The 14,931-nt window shown below is 41.6% G+C and overlaps 1 protein-coding gene across 1 annotated transcript in view; it reads left to right on the forward strand.

The window, feature by feature from the left end:
- Positions 1-14,931, forward strand: part of LOC117813399 (protocadherin Fat 3) — a 100,236-nt gene that overhangs the window by 67,675 nt on the left and 17,630 nt on the right. Inside the window, 14 exon segments of the mRNA XM_034684586.1 lie at positions 330-543; positions 651-865; positions 2,124-2,261; positions 2,469-2,612; positions 2,703-2,900; positions 3,307-3,584; positions 3,674-4,236; positions 4,377-4,508; positions 4,658-4,815; positions 4,925-5,456; positions 5,764-5,917; positions 7,357-7,513; positions 10,096-10,506; positions 12,735-12,990. Coding sequence (XP_034540477.1) covers positions 330-543; positions 651-865; positions 2,124-2,261; positions 2,469-2,612; positions 2,703-2,900; positions 3,307-3,584; positions 3,674-4,236; positions 4,377-4,508; positions 4,658-4,815; positions 4,925-5,456; positions 5,764-5,917; positions 7,357-7,513; positions 10,096-10,506; positions 12,735-12,990 — 3,550 coding nt within the window.

Here is a 14,931-nt window from a genome sequence, read left to right on the forward strand (position 1 = left end):
GTAACAAAATGACAACACAATAGAAAGTGAACTGTTCCTTTTGGAGTCCATAGAGCAAAAAAAAAGCATTTGTCTGACTCAGTAATGCCATAAATGTGTAACATTTATCCAGCAGTGAAGGAAGTCTCTCCTGGGCTTTGTTGGACACAGACTTCAATTGATTTTTGCCTCAGTCCTCTTCCTTGTTAGTAAAGCCTTAAGTATCTTTGCTCTTATTGATGTATGTGTGTCCACTGTCCATGGTGCTGCAAAGAAAGGCTCAGGGCCATGGAGCATCACAAACATAATGGATAGCTTTCTTTTTTTACTGTCTCTTCTATTTCTTACAGGTTGATTTGACCATTCTGGTGCTGGATGTGAATGACAATGCTCCCGTCTTCCAAAGGAGGGATTACAGTGTTACCGTCCCTGAGGATGTAGCTGTGGGAACAGAGGTGCTGCGAGTGATGGCGACAAGCGCTGATATTGGCCCTAATGCTGAGATCACCTACAGCCTCCGGTCTGGCAATGAGTTGGCAAAGTTTTCCATAGATATAAACCAGGGTGAGCTGAAACCTTTGTGCGATTTGGCTGCTTTTCAGGACTAAATGCAAAACTTAAACTTATGTCTACAATCTGAACATGAATATTATACTATGTGTTTGCTGTAGGGTCTATTTCTGTGGCTGATGATTTGGACTTTGAGGTGTGTAAGGATTATTACCTCACAGTTGAAGCCTGGGACAACGGGGATCCTCCTCTCAGCACTGCTACCATGGTCACCATTGAACTCATGGACGTTAACGATAATGCTCCGGCCTTCAATCAGGACATCTACAACGTTCTGGTCAGCGAGGATGCGTCTGTTGGGCAGTCGATTACCAGGGTAACATCTGTGTGATGGAATGTATATTAATCCACATGAATGATTGTATACCTCTAGAATAACTAGTTCAAAAAATTTCACCAGTGTGTTTTTCTTTTTTAACCATGACATGTTTTGACTACAAACTTCCTGCAGTCTGCTTCAAAAGAGTCAAGTGGTGTTGTGCAGGGGTTGGTGTGGGTCGGGACCCCCTGGGGGGTTGCGAGACACAAATGGGGGGTTGTGAGATGTCTTCCAGAATGTTTTTTTTTTTTAAGTTGTCTAGAAATAGTACATTTTACCCATTATAGTAGGAAATATCAACAAAAATAGTACTTAAGTTTGAAATAAAACCTTGAAAATAGAAAGTGTAATGAGTTTTCTGCCTTCCTTTTTGCCAGATGACTCTTAAGTTAGTGAACAGTTGATTATCTAAAGCATCAGTAGCAGCAGTTTAATTCATAACGGCACAGGAAACACAGACACATGCTCGTACAGGTAGGCTAATTTTCTGCAGACTAGCTAAATGAAGCCACATTAAATCACTTTGAGGAACAGTGGGGGTCGCGAGTCTTTGGCACAAATATCTTGGGGATTGTGGCCTGAAAAGTTTGGGAACCCCTGGTGTTGAGGACTTGTCTGTCAGCGGATTTATACCGGGGATGAGGGGGGCCTACAAGCTGTCACATATCTGGGATGTATGACAACAGGGGGCATGGTCATCCTGTCGTTCTAGGTGGGACAACCAAACCTTTATAAATCAGCTGACAGACAACATCACAACATTATGGGGCTCTTCTGAAGAAGACTGCAGGAAGTCTGTCATTGAAACATGTCAAGGTAAAAAAGAAAAACACACTGGTGTAGTAATAAGATCTGTTTTACTCTAACTATAAATGTTGACATTTCTTTAAAAAACATCAAGTTTGATAGTTCCAGCTGTGCCTGTAGTTGACACAGTGTCTGTTGAGGAGAAGGAGCCTCTCACAGACAGATGTTGTGAGCCATATGGAGACTGGTTTAGCCTTGGAGTCACCTCCACTGATGTGTTTAACAAAGTGTTGCCAAGAACATAAAGTGTTAATGGAAAAAAAAGGTGCCTGTGGGGTAGTTCTTACTAATTTGTACAAAAATATATTGGTTATAATTTTTCATAACAAGCAGAGTAACATGATCTTTGTATTTTCAACAGGCTCCACTATAATCCACCCTGCTTTATTCTCTTTGTTTAAGCCTCTGTTTACTTTTCTGTCCTTTATCATCTCCGTGTGTTTTCAAGGTATTGGCAGAAGACCTGGACAGCCAGGTGAACGGACGAATCACCTACTCCGTCCTGAAGGGTGACCGTAGCAACCACTTCTGGATTGACCCTGTAACAGGGGTGCTCAAAGTCAATAAGCGGCTCGACAGAGAACTGGTACGGATGCATCTTAAAGTACAATATCTCATATACAATCAATAGTAATTTTCTGGTTCATGAGCACAGTCAAGACAGAAAAAATACCCTCCCTGCTCAAGGTCAACACCCGCTGAAGCCTCATAATATGCAAACACAACAGCACTCGATGTACCGCCTGATACATACAGATGATATGACACTTTTGTCCTCCTCTGCTACATCTAGGTGTCCAGGTATTCTCTGTCTGTTCAGGCGTTTGACAGCGGTTCTCCAGCCATGTCTTCCACTGTGATCCTTAACATTGACATCTCAGACGTTAACGACAACCCCCCTCTCTTCACCCCACCCAACTCCACAGCCATCATTCAGGTAACAGTTTGTGTGTTTTTCGCTTATATTGGCATGTTTTTGTTTTTCTGCTAGCCTCATCTCAACTCCTCTTCCTCTCCTTACTTCAAGCTAAACCAAGCTGCTGACATCACTCTGCTGAAGCTGTCAGTCAGCGACAAAGACTCCCCAAGAAACGGATCACCTTTTGAGTTTCGCATCATGTCAGGAAATGAGGGAAATTTCTTCTCTCTGGACCCGACTGGAACTCTTAAGTCCAACCGTGCCTTCGGCCCTGACTCCCCCAGAGAGTTCACACTTGAAATCCAGGTTTTTAAAACTCAATATATTCAAGAACAGTTGAATTGTGTTATCTCGGTTGCGCACAGTCAGCAGAAGTAGCTGCCCATTTCTCATGCGGTTTCTCTCTGTTAGCTGCTAAGTCAGGCTATTAGAGTCTTGGGTGTTAAAATGTTGCCTCACATACGCTCGTTTCTGTAATGGGGGAGCTATTAAGAAAACGACTTCATTCAGTTTCAGCTTCATGGATGTCCATATTTCTTGTTAGTAGTGGTTTGGTTTGACAAATGCAGGCACAGTTGGCGTAAACACAATACTATCCTATCACCATCTTATAGACGTCTCTATAAAATCACATCCTCCCCAGCAGTAGTTGTACCTGAACACAACCTGACTCCTGTTTCTGTGTGGTTCTAACTTTGATTTGGTCTTCCAGGCCAGTGATTCGGGGAAACCAAGCCTCACGTCTTCTTCATGGATATTCCTGAGAGTCATCGGAAACAGTCAGTACAAACCGGTCGTCTCCCCCCAAGAAATCTTTGTTGTAATGGTAACCGATACCTTCTCCGGTGGCCCAGTCGGCCGGATCTATGCAACCGACCGTGACCCAAACGACGTGCTGTCGTTTACCCAGAAGCCTCAGCCTAAGAGCATGTTTAAGATAAACAGACAGGACGGCACAATCGTTGCTCTGCCAGGCCTGGAACCCGGCAGGTACAAACTTCAACACACACACACACACTCTCAAGCACACACACCAAGTCTAAGAACTGGTTTTAAAACACTCATCTGTTCTCTGTTAGGTACCAGATGAATGCCACAGTGAGTGATGGACGTTATGCAGTGATAGCTGATGTCTCAGTCCAGGTAGAGCAGGTAACAGATGTGCTGCTGCGTAGCGCCCTGAACTTACGCTTCAGCACTCTGTCCGCTGAAGACTTACTCAGTCGCTACCTAAACCAAATCAGACTACTGCTACGAGGGCTAGCTGGCTGGAAATGGTCGCCAGGACAGCAGGACCCCCTCCACATACTCAGCATACAGCCGGCGATGGAGACATCAGGCGTGGACTTGCTGCTGGCCATGGAGAGGCCGGAGACGTCAGGGAGCAGACGCATGGGTGGGTTCTACTCCCGGAAAGAGTTTTCCACAAAACTGGGGGAAGCAGGAGATCGGGGTCAGATTCGAGGCGTCCTAGCCGGGGCGGTTGTGGTGAGCAACATCTGTTCAGGGCAGCTGGATTGTGTGGAGAAAGTGTGTGAGCAGACACTGGTGATGGAGAGCAGCTCACAGGTTTCCTACAGCACAGAGAGGGTCAGCATGGTGACACCGAGGTTCAGCCGCACAGAGACCTGCACATGCCCTGGTGAGCACTCATGCTTACACTTACAATCTAAGACTAGAAGTATTACACAAAACTGCTAATGTAGTACTTCTATATGAAGACAGCTTATTCTTTGACATGCTGACAGTCCTTTACATTTCTGTATGCCTCTTTACAAACAGGAGGGACGTGCCCCACTCCTGTGGAGCTTTGTGAGGGTCAGTCCTGTCCCTCAGACATGCAGTGTATCCGTTCTGGTCCAACAGCGCCATCTGTCTGCCAATGCCAGACTGAGAAACTAGACGAGTGTGCAGGTATGATCTGATCCATCTTTATGTTGGATGGCATACGTTCTTATGTGCCAGGGTTTCACTACATGTTATTAATATGTTTTTAAATATACATTCAGCCTTTTCCACTCTGATTTAATGTTTGAATCCTCTTTGTTTTTGTGAACGTGTAGGACAGACCTCTCTGAGTTTCTCCGGGAACAGTTATATCAAGTACAGAGTGACAGAGAGCGGCCAGAGTGGAGAGATGAAACTCAATCTGAGGATAAGAACCCTTCAGAGAAGAGGAGTCATTATGTTCACTCGTGTTAACCCCTGCACCATGCTGAAGGTATAAACATTAATATCACTCTGTAGTTTATCTTTTCCTGTTTAAATGAGTGCTGCTTTATTTGGTGGTGTTCTTTCAAAAGAACAATGTTTTCCTTTTCCATCCACAGATTGAAAGTGGTCGACTCTGGTTCCAGCTGGACTGCGACAACACCCTCGGCATCATGGGTATCTCTGGCAGACCAATAAACGACGGTCTCTGGCATGCCGTCGCCTTGGAGCTGACTAGGAACTACACCCTCCTGTCACTAGATGACAGCTATGTGGAGCGCCGCCGAGCAGCTCGAGCCCCTGTTCGCCTGTGGCCTCTGGCCCCGGATTCCTCTTTCTTCTTCGGGGCCCAAGTGAGGCCACTTAGCGGGCAACTAGAGAGGCCGAGCCCTGTGCCAGGGAGGAGCCAAGGAGGGGCAGGGCTCGGGGACCGTGGATTGAGGGGCCCACCAAGAGCCCAGGATGGCTTCCAGGGCTGCCTGGGCTCTCTGATGCTGAACGGCAACGAGCTGCCACTTCAGAATAAGAGGAGCAGGTACGCTGAGATAGCCGGGCTGAACGAGGTCAAGCTGGGCTGCGTGCTGTATCCGGATCCGTGCGTCAGTCAGCCCTGTTTGAATGGAGCCATCTGCAGCAGTGTTCCCTCTGGAGGTCTGTTTGGGTGACTGAGTGAATGTGTGCAGTTGTTTGTCATTTTGTTGTGTAAATACATGGCATAAATAACAGCTGTCACATAAAACCTCATCATGAGTCTGTACAGCTTAAATCTCATTTTAATCATTTCTGCCTCTGCTGGATTTAATTCACTCAGTAGATACCACCATCTCTGATACTGTAGCTGTATCTATGAGAAGTCTTAGAAGTATTTTTTTGTTGTTGAATGGAATTAAAAGTTATTTTCTAGTATTTCTGATCACACACATGTTCATATGACACATCTTGAATCTCTCTCAAACAGGCTTCATCTGCAGTTGCGGATCTGGCTTCACTGGAGGGCGCTGTGAAATCGAGTTGACATCCTGCATGTCAAACCCCTGTCAGAACGGAGGGGACTGTAAGCCTGTGGGCAGTGTATTCCTCTGTGGCTGTCCAAGAGGGCTCGGGGGACTTACGTAAGATAAAAAAGCCTGACATACACACACACACACACACTCCCAGAAACACACACTTCAAAGCCTTAATAACTGATTGTAAAACAGAGTTGATGAATGGCGTGCCCTGTGAACACCGTATGTACATAATCACAGTTACACAAGCGATGATTCAGAAACAATAGCATCTGCCTCCCAGCTCTCATTCATACACATTAAACATGAGGGAACATGTAGGCAGCAGAAACAGAAACACACACATGCATTCATTAGCCCACATTAGCACCTCAGCAGCCGCTGTGTTGTTTGAGTTGTTATTGTGTGAGATAAATGAGTGTTTCTAATTGAATTCAGTATAATTTCTGTTGAAAAGCCTATAATCATTCTCACTGCTTCCTGCTTAATTACAGCTCAGTAATTGCCTTTGAAATAACCTCTCTGTTCATGCTGTTGTTCTAAGGAGTCGCCACTAGAGGGCAGTTCATCCTCAAATAAAAGGAAGACAGTTTTTTTGTGATTCTAACAAAGATGTAGATGTGATTTTAATGAGGTGTGAAATTAAAAAATAATCACTTTGATGGAAATTAAGATTTTTTTTCAGGTATCTGACTGTTTGAGTCATTCTTATTTAATAATATGCACTCCAGTCAGACACAAAACAAAGCCATATTTTGCAAAAAACTTTGGAAACTACAATTAAGCTCAATTAGTATAATATTTCTTCACTGTATTTTGACTGAATGCTATTGTAAGATTTACATATTTGCATTTAAATGATGAAAAATCCATTACATTTTAAAAAAATCCATTAAATGGTGACAATGTCTCCCATAAAGTGAAGTCAAATCCTAATGAGGTTTTTACATTACACATTTATGAAAGTACTAATGGGTGAATATAAGAGGCTAATCTGTCTTAAAGTAAACTATATATTCTAATGACACTTAAATGACTTGAAGCAAAACTTCTCCAAATGAAAACTCTAAAATGATTTTTCTTCTTACATCAGACCGACTATTGTACGGCGTTTTGAAACTCCTATCAAGATAAATAATTGAAAAGGGAGGAACCGTGTATTTTCTATCTCCCTCACAGCAGGGCGCCTTGTTGAAAATGACAATCTACGAGCGTGTGAGAGAAATTACGCTTGTGATTCGTGCTTTTATCTGGAGTAAGTGGTTGTGTGTGTCTCAGTGTGTGTGTGTGTAAGTTTCAGCTGTAAGGCGTATATCTGTAAATCAGCAGCATGTAAACGAGGATGCTAGGGGAATCCGTGAAGATAATCCCCTGATTTAGCAGAAGACTGGCCCTCTGAAAAGATGACCTCCAGAGTCTTTATTTTTCCCTCTGTCTTTAAACTCACTGTCACCTCTTTCATCTTTTATTCTTCTCTCTCACTTTGATACAAATCATCTCCTCCAATCCCATGCATAGCAATGTGTTTGTCCATGCTCCCGCAGATGTGACGAGGATGTGAATGAGTGCGAGCAGGACGGCTGCAGGAACGGCGGCGAGTGTGTCAACACATTTGGGTCGTTCTACTGTAACTGCTCGGAGGGGTACGAGGGTCAGAGCTGCGATGATCAGACGCCTGATGATCTGGGAGATGACATGCAGGTAGAGTATGACCAGCACTTGAGAAGTAATCTCACAGAATATCAAACTGTAATCCAGAAAGTCCCGGCCTTTGGGCTCACTTTGTGGCACATTTGGCTCTGCCTGGTAGGACTTGGCATATTCAGTACAGCTGTTGAGGATTCTGAGTGCGTGCCGGCCTCGCGGGCAGGTTTATTCACCAGCAGAAATGTTTGTCTCCACATTAGATGAATGAAACCGCAGTAATGGGTAAATCATAGTTCCCATTAAAAGTTGTCACGCTCTTGACTTTTGTTGTGAACTGTATACCTCATATTGAGAGTGCAATTAATGTTAAGAACTGTTGAAAGAAAATGCTTTATTTATTATTCCCTGGAAGGCTGTAATCAGCCGAGATGTAAACATGGTGGACAAAAAACATTTTCACAACCAATGAAATGTGAGCTTTGTTTGTTTATTCTTCAGGGCATTTAAGTGCAGGATTTCTGAAAGTCCCCCTCTTTTATTTGAGCCAACTTATCTCATACTCTGTTTAAACAAGAATGAATGGAAATAATCATTTAGTTGAGATTGAGTGAAACTGATTTATGTAATCCTTTGCAGTAGGGATGAGATAAGAATTGGAAAATCATGTCAAAAGAAAAAGAAAATTAGAAATATATTAAAAATTACATTAAAATTTTCATTTAAAGTGATGGTTCAGAAGATATTAAGATTAAGAGTTTTTGCCCAAATAAGGACATGACTGACGTGACTCCCGGTCGGGAACACATAGCTGTTGGCTAAGAGGCTCAAACTCCGCCTCTTTACGTCACACTCTGCCTGGTTGAGTTCCACATTTCCAATATGGCTGCCGCGTCTATTGGCTTCATAACAGCGCTAAGGAACAGATGGGTGATGTCACTGATACTACGTCTATATTTTACACAGTCTATGGTGTTGATAAGAAGTTTTTAACGCTTCTGGGGCCTCATGTACAAAGAATACGTACGCACAAAAACGTGGCGTACGCTCTTTTTCAAGGCAAAGTTCAGACGTATCAAGAGTGAAATGACCATGGAAATGTACGATGCCTCATGCCAACTTCATGGCTGGCGTATGCACCATTCTACAGCTGTTGATCCTTACGCACAGATGCATACATCTGGATATTTTTTAATGTGTACGACATTTTCTGGGTTTGAGCGTACGCCATGTTTCAGTAGGAAATCCACGCAAGTCTTTGTGCATGAGGCCCCTGGTCTACTTTAACTGTGACGTGTTAATCTACATTGAAATGCTCAAACCAAGCCAGAAACCTTTGTGTAGTCTTAGACTCAGACCTTAATTTCAGCAGCCACATTAAGACAATCACAAAGTCAGCCTATTATCACCTTAAGAATATATCAAGAATCAAAGGACTTATGTCTCAGCAGGATGCAGAAAAACTGGTCCATGCATTTATCTTGAGCATACTAGACTACTGTAACGGGGTCTTTACAGGACTCCCCAAACAGTCCATCAGACAACTGCAGCTCATACAGAATGCTGCTGCTCGAGTCCTAACAAGGACTAAAAAAGTAGACCACATCACTCCAGTTCTTAGATCTCTACACTGGCTTCCTGTCTGTCAGAGAATAGACTTCAAAATCCTGCTGATGGTTTATAAAGCACTGAATGGTTTAGGCCCAAAATACATTGCTGATCTGCTGCTACTTTATGAACCACCTTGACCTCTGAGGTCATCAGGTACTGGTCTGCTTTCAGTCCTTAAGAGTCAGAACGAAACATGGTGAAGCAGCGTTTAGTCATTATGCACCACATATCTGGAACACACTCCCTGAAAGCTGCAGGTCCACTCAAACTCTCACCTTTTTTAAATCAAAGACTAAGACCTTTTTATTTGCCACTGCCTTCCTATCTTAGCTCATTTTAACCCACTTTAAATTAAAATTTTAATGTAATTTTTAATATATTTCTAATTTTCCTTTTCTTTTCTGTTTGATTATATTTGTCATTTTAATTATGTTCTTTTATGCTTGTCTGAATGTTTCCAATGCTTTTAATGTTTTAATGTAAAGCACATTGAGTTGCCCTCGTGTATGAAATGTTCTATACAAATAAAGCAGCCTTGCCTTGCCTTGCCTTGCCTTACATTGCCTTGCCTTGCCTTACATTGCCTTGCCTTGCCTTGCCTTACATTGCCTTGCCTTGCCTTGCCTTAAATTGCCTTGCCTTGCCTTACATTGCCTTGCCTTGCCTTACATTGCCTTGCCTTGCCTTGCCTTGCCTTGCTCTCCACTCATGAACCAACTCCCTGCATTCCCTCTCTAACATGAATGACTGACATGAATGTGTCATATAGCAGCCTGCTTCATTTTAAAGGAATCTGTTGTAATGTCACAGACAGAGTGTCTGAGGTCACATTTACTTTTTAACCATGATAACCAAGATGTTTTCATCATACCGACAGTCACAGAGTTTGCTCTGCATCTTAGAAAAAATGTGATCGCCCTTTAGTTAAAAAAAAAGTGAATTCCTAACAGATCCGTTGAGTTTGTGTTGCTATGTTCAGAGTGGAGACATTTCCACGTGTTTCTGATTTTTCTCTTTGTGTTGCCCAGGCCGAGCCGCTGTCGTACATCGGACCAGGAGAGATAATTGGCATTGGCGTCCTCGCTTTCGTCATCCTCCTCCTTCTGATACTCTTCATGGCCTTTAGGAAGAAAATCAAGTTTAGGAAGGACTCTGACCCGGGCCCTGGAAATGTGATGGGTGTGTCAGCCATCTCCACAGAAACCAGCTACATGCTGCACAAAACAGGCGTGGGCGCAGAGGGGATTGAGTTCAAAGCCGTTCGAGTGTCGGGTTCACCGGGGGCCACCAGCACATATGGTGAGGTCGGAGGCTGCACTGGGGGTCCTCCACAGGTCCTGGTGCGTCCAACAACCCACTCCCCTTTACCAGGAGGGATCATCAACCAGGGAATGAGGTGTGGAGACGGTGACAAGACGACCTCCAGTGAGAGCAGTCAGGTCTGTGAAAGCTTAGAATGAGTCTGTTTCCTCTGTTGGGACAAAGCAACCCCTCTTCCAGATGAGAAGACTTTGTTATTGCAGTTTTAGCTATAAAGTAATCACAGGGAAATAACTCAATATTGATATTTTCACGCAATATACCTCTAATAAAATGAAATGAAATGAAAACCCAAGGGAATAGCAATTTTAGAACACAACATCAATATCTGTATCAGCATATCTTCCGGCGCTGAGTTTTGATGATGTTTTGTTTTTGTAATTCACTTTTCACCGTCTCGTTTTTGAAAGAAACTCGAGGAAATTGTTCTTTATTTACTCTTCTAGACAGCACTGGGACAGACTGTTCCTCTTCACTGTCCACTTCACTGACCTCAGGCTAAAAGTAGATAGAGGTGTGACACACACAAAAAAAGATGTACAATCTCAATTTCCCAACACTTTTGAACAAGTGAAAAGTGCTGTATAATACAGCTGATGAGCTTATTGGACTAAGATAGAAGTCACTTTTATTATGAGTAATTTTATGAAAAGTCAAAACTCATATAAAAAAATAATGAGCTGTACCATTTTTTTACTGGTTCACTATCATTCTTCTGTAAACAGCAGCTTGCTCCATTGAGGAAATTGCATAACAAGATTAATTAAACCAGGCTTAATATTGTTCTAAAACAACGAGACACTTTAATTTTGTGGTATTTACACGAGCTAGGATTTATGGAGCTGAAATGATGTATGTGAAGTGTGCAGTAATTCATTGGATCCCCGCTAGTAATTAGTAATGCAGTGGAAATCATAATCTTTCAAGGGTCCATACAAAACAAAAAGAAAGACAAGATGAAACATTCAAGATCAAACCCCAGACAACTTTATAGATAACAGAGATTAAGAACATAAGTTAAAAGGTTTTTACTAGACTTGCACCACAGCACCCATGTCCATTACATTTAAAGGACCCAATGGAGTGATGCTTCTTTTGACTACTAATAACATGCACTTTTAATATCTTTTTTCCCTCCAAAAAGTGAACTGCATCATATACACAGCTGCAGTATTAAACACAGAGGTATTTTATGCTTTATAATAAGAATACTAATAAGAATACTAATAGTACTAATAATAATAATAATAATAATAATAATAATAATAATAATAATAATAATAATCATTGTGTAGCACTTTTCAAAACGGGGTTACAAAGCACTTTACAAATAAGAAAGAAACTACAAGAAAAAGAGAGAAATAAAAGAGAAATGTGAGGAAGTCAATGACTAAAAGTTTAACAAAAAAACACTGCAGGGAGGTAAGAGCAAGAAGAAGTGACAGAGGTATAAAGGAAGATAAATTAATGACTGCCATCAAATAAAACTAAATAAAAAAATGTTGGAAGAATAAAAACAACAAAAGATTCAAACAACCAAAAGATAATATAAAAATATAAAAGTTTTAAATCCTGCCAATGATACAGCCTGAAAAAATCTAAATAAAAACATCTGGATTAAAACACCCTCAGGTGACATCTCCCGTTAAAGCACATGGATAAAGATGTTGTAATATTTTAACCACAAGGTGGTACTCCAAGAAGCAAGCAACTGCTTGCTGCACAAAGCATGCTGGGATATAGAGACCAGGCTGAGAGGCGACACTTTTTAACAGTGTTTCTTTCCCCATTAGGTTATGATCATTAAATCAGTGTTATGCTATTAAGTAAATAAAGCATCTGGAACTGATTGAAAGATTCATGAGTTTAAGGCACAAGGTGACCGGTGGGAGTGGATGGTGCAATGTCATTGCAAATTGGCTATAAGCAGTGTGTCCTCACAGCCCTCAGAGTTACTGTAGGATGAGCTCAACCTATGTACTAACACTTGATTTTTTAACTCCTGCGTTATTAAGAAACAAGAAAGCAAACATTGTTTACATATTAGTCAAGCCTATTTGTTGTTTCTTTGTATTTATAGCTAAGGTTATTGTTATTATATTTTTATTTTATTTTTTATTGTAGTTCTTATTCTTATTCTTATTCTTATGCCTTGTACAAAGAGAGCACAGTTTACTAAAGTCAAATTCCTTGTGTGTTCAAGCATACTTGGCGAATAAAGCTGATTCTGATTCTGATTCTGATTCTGAACCTCTGAACTGACAGCTGGCAGGATTTCAAACCTGTCTCGTACAATCTGAAAACACCTGCCTTGTTTATGTATCTCTGCTTTCCTCTCTCCTCACAGTTCAGCAGCTTCCTCTCAGACCTGTCTGCTGTCCGGGGCATCTCTAACAGGAGGGGTGTGGCGGTGTGCAGCGTGGCACCCAATCTTCCTTTGGCATCGTCCTGCCTTGCAGAGCACAGCCCGGCTCACAAGGTGTCCTGGGACGGAGAGGAGACCAGAGATGAGGCGCTGGAGCGGGTTAGGGATGAGAGAGAGGACGAGTGGGGGCAAAGAGCTTTTCAGATGGAGAGAACGCAGAGAGATAACATTCCACAGGGTAAGACTGTGACCATGCACACACATACACACACATACACACACAACCATGAGCATACACAGATTGTTGCACATGAGTCATTAGGTCATTGTGTTCCACCCATACGATCATCATCATCAATGAATGAGCCTAATTCATAAGAATTTTGCCTTTTTCAAGGAAAATGACCCAAACTAATAAAGAATGGGTCGGAAATCATCTTCTGATTATTACATTTAGGCTTAATTATTTACAACAAAGATTAAAAGATGATATAGCTTCATTATTTTTTAAACTGCACAAATTGGCAATCATGTTTTTGCTAAATAAATCAAAGCAGCAGAAGCATATTAAGAGGAAGGAGACTTACTTTGTTCATCTCTAAGGGGAAAGTAGTTTTTTGTATTTATTGAACATGTGACACAAACATTGGCCAGAAATACCTACATGCACAAACAAATATGCACTATTTCAGAAAGTCAGAGTAAGGGCCTGCATGAGAACAAGCGCCGCTGAACATAGAGACTTGGTGCCTTGCTCATGGGCACCTCAGCAGGATGAACCAGGACTTAAACTAAGTTAAGTTCCAACAGAATGAGCCACCAGTGGAAGAGAGCATGCTAGAAAGGATACAAAAAATAATCTAGAGCCGCTTCATTATCATTACTCAAAGAAAGTAAACTTTTCTGTAAAGTTTGATACTTTTTTTTTTTTTCACATCTAAGAGTTCCTGCATCTGGAGAAAGGCCAAAAAAACAAACAAACAATAAAGGGCAGTGAGAAAAAGTTCAGTCTTATATTTAGCTTCCAGCAGCCTGAGCAAACACTTCACAGTTTGTTTTCTGTCAATTAAATAACCACATTGCATCTCAGTGCTAAGTAGACGTCACACGTTTCGATTCTCTGTCCAACCCGTTGTTTGAGTAATCAAGCATGAAGTGGGAACTTCCTGTTAATTATTGATTCCTTCCTGTGGGAACAGGAAAGGGATTCGTTTATTTACTGCTCCCCTGCTGAGTGTTAAGAAAAGTGAGTGCCCCTTAGGTTCACAGTTGCATCGCTGTCCATAAATTAATGTGCGGCATGCAAGTAATAGTCGGATTATTTAATGAATGGCTCCAGTGCTAACTGCCTGTTTATTCATCAATTATGAAGAGCTGATAACTACACTGTTAAACAAAGATGAATTACACTATTTACACCACAGAAACAACCAACAGAGAATGAATATTGCAATGGATGTGCACAGGTCAATACATAAAGGAAACATATTGGTTGTTCTTCTGTCCCTACCTGCTGCTTATGAATAAATAAACGTAATGAATAATGAAATGCTCACAAATAAGGTCCCTTGGTGATCATTGTTATGTAATAATTGTTGAAGAAGTTTATTGCCAGTCATGCTGATTTTTACAGAAACTTAGTCCTAATCAAAGATTGATGATTAAAAGACTTTGATAAGGCCTTACCGTTCTAAAACTCTCCCTCTTGAAATTCAGATAAAGTTAATATTTTAGTGAAAAATCTAACGCAGAAACTTTGACTTTACTCAGCTGATAAAAACCACAAGCCTTTTCAGTGTTGGTGGTTTCAACTGATCATATTTTAGGCTTTTAGGCAAGGGGCACAAGTGGCTTAGTTGTCTCATATACAGAGGCTATAGTCTTCGTCACAGAGGTCACTGGTTCGACTCCCAGCCTCGAACATTTGCTGCATGTCCTTCCCCACTCTCTGCTCCCCACATCAGATGTCTCTCTTCAGCTGTCCTATCAATAAAAGCCCCAAATATTACATTTTACTTTTCAAACAATGGCAGATGTCCGTTTTTCCAATTAACTTTTATTTGAGGTTCTGAAATCAACAGAGATTATGGGATAAGGCTGTCATCTATTCTAAAAATTACAATTCATCACAGGATTACAATAGTCAGTCATGATTTATCTAATTTTTAACTACATTCCT

The sequence above is a fragment of the Notolabrus celidotus genome, chromosome 5 (genome assembly GCF_009762535.1).
Source record: "Notolabrus celidotus isolate fNotCel1 chromosome 5, fNotCel1.pri, whole genome shotgun sequence".
NCBI classification, from domain to species: domain Eukaryota; kingdom Metazoa; phylum Chordata; class Actinopteri; order Labriformes; family Labridae; genus Notolabrus; species Notolabrus celidotus.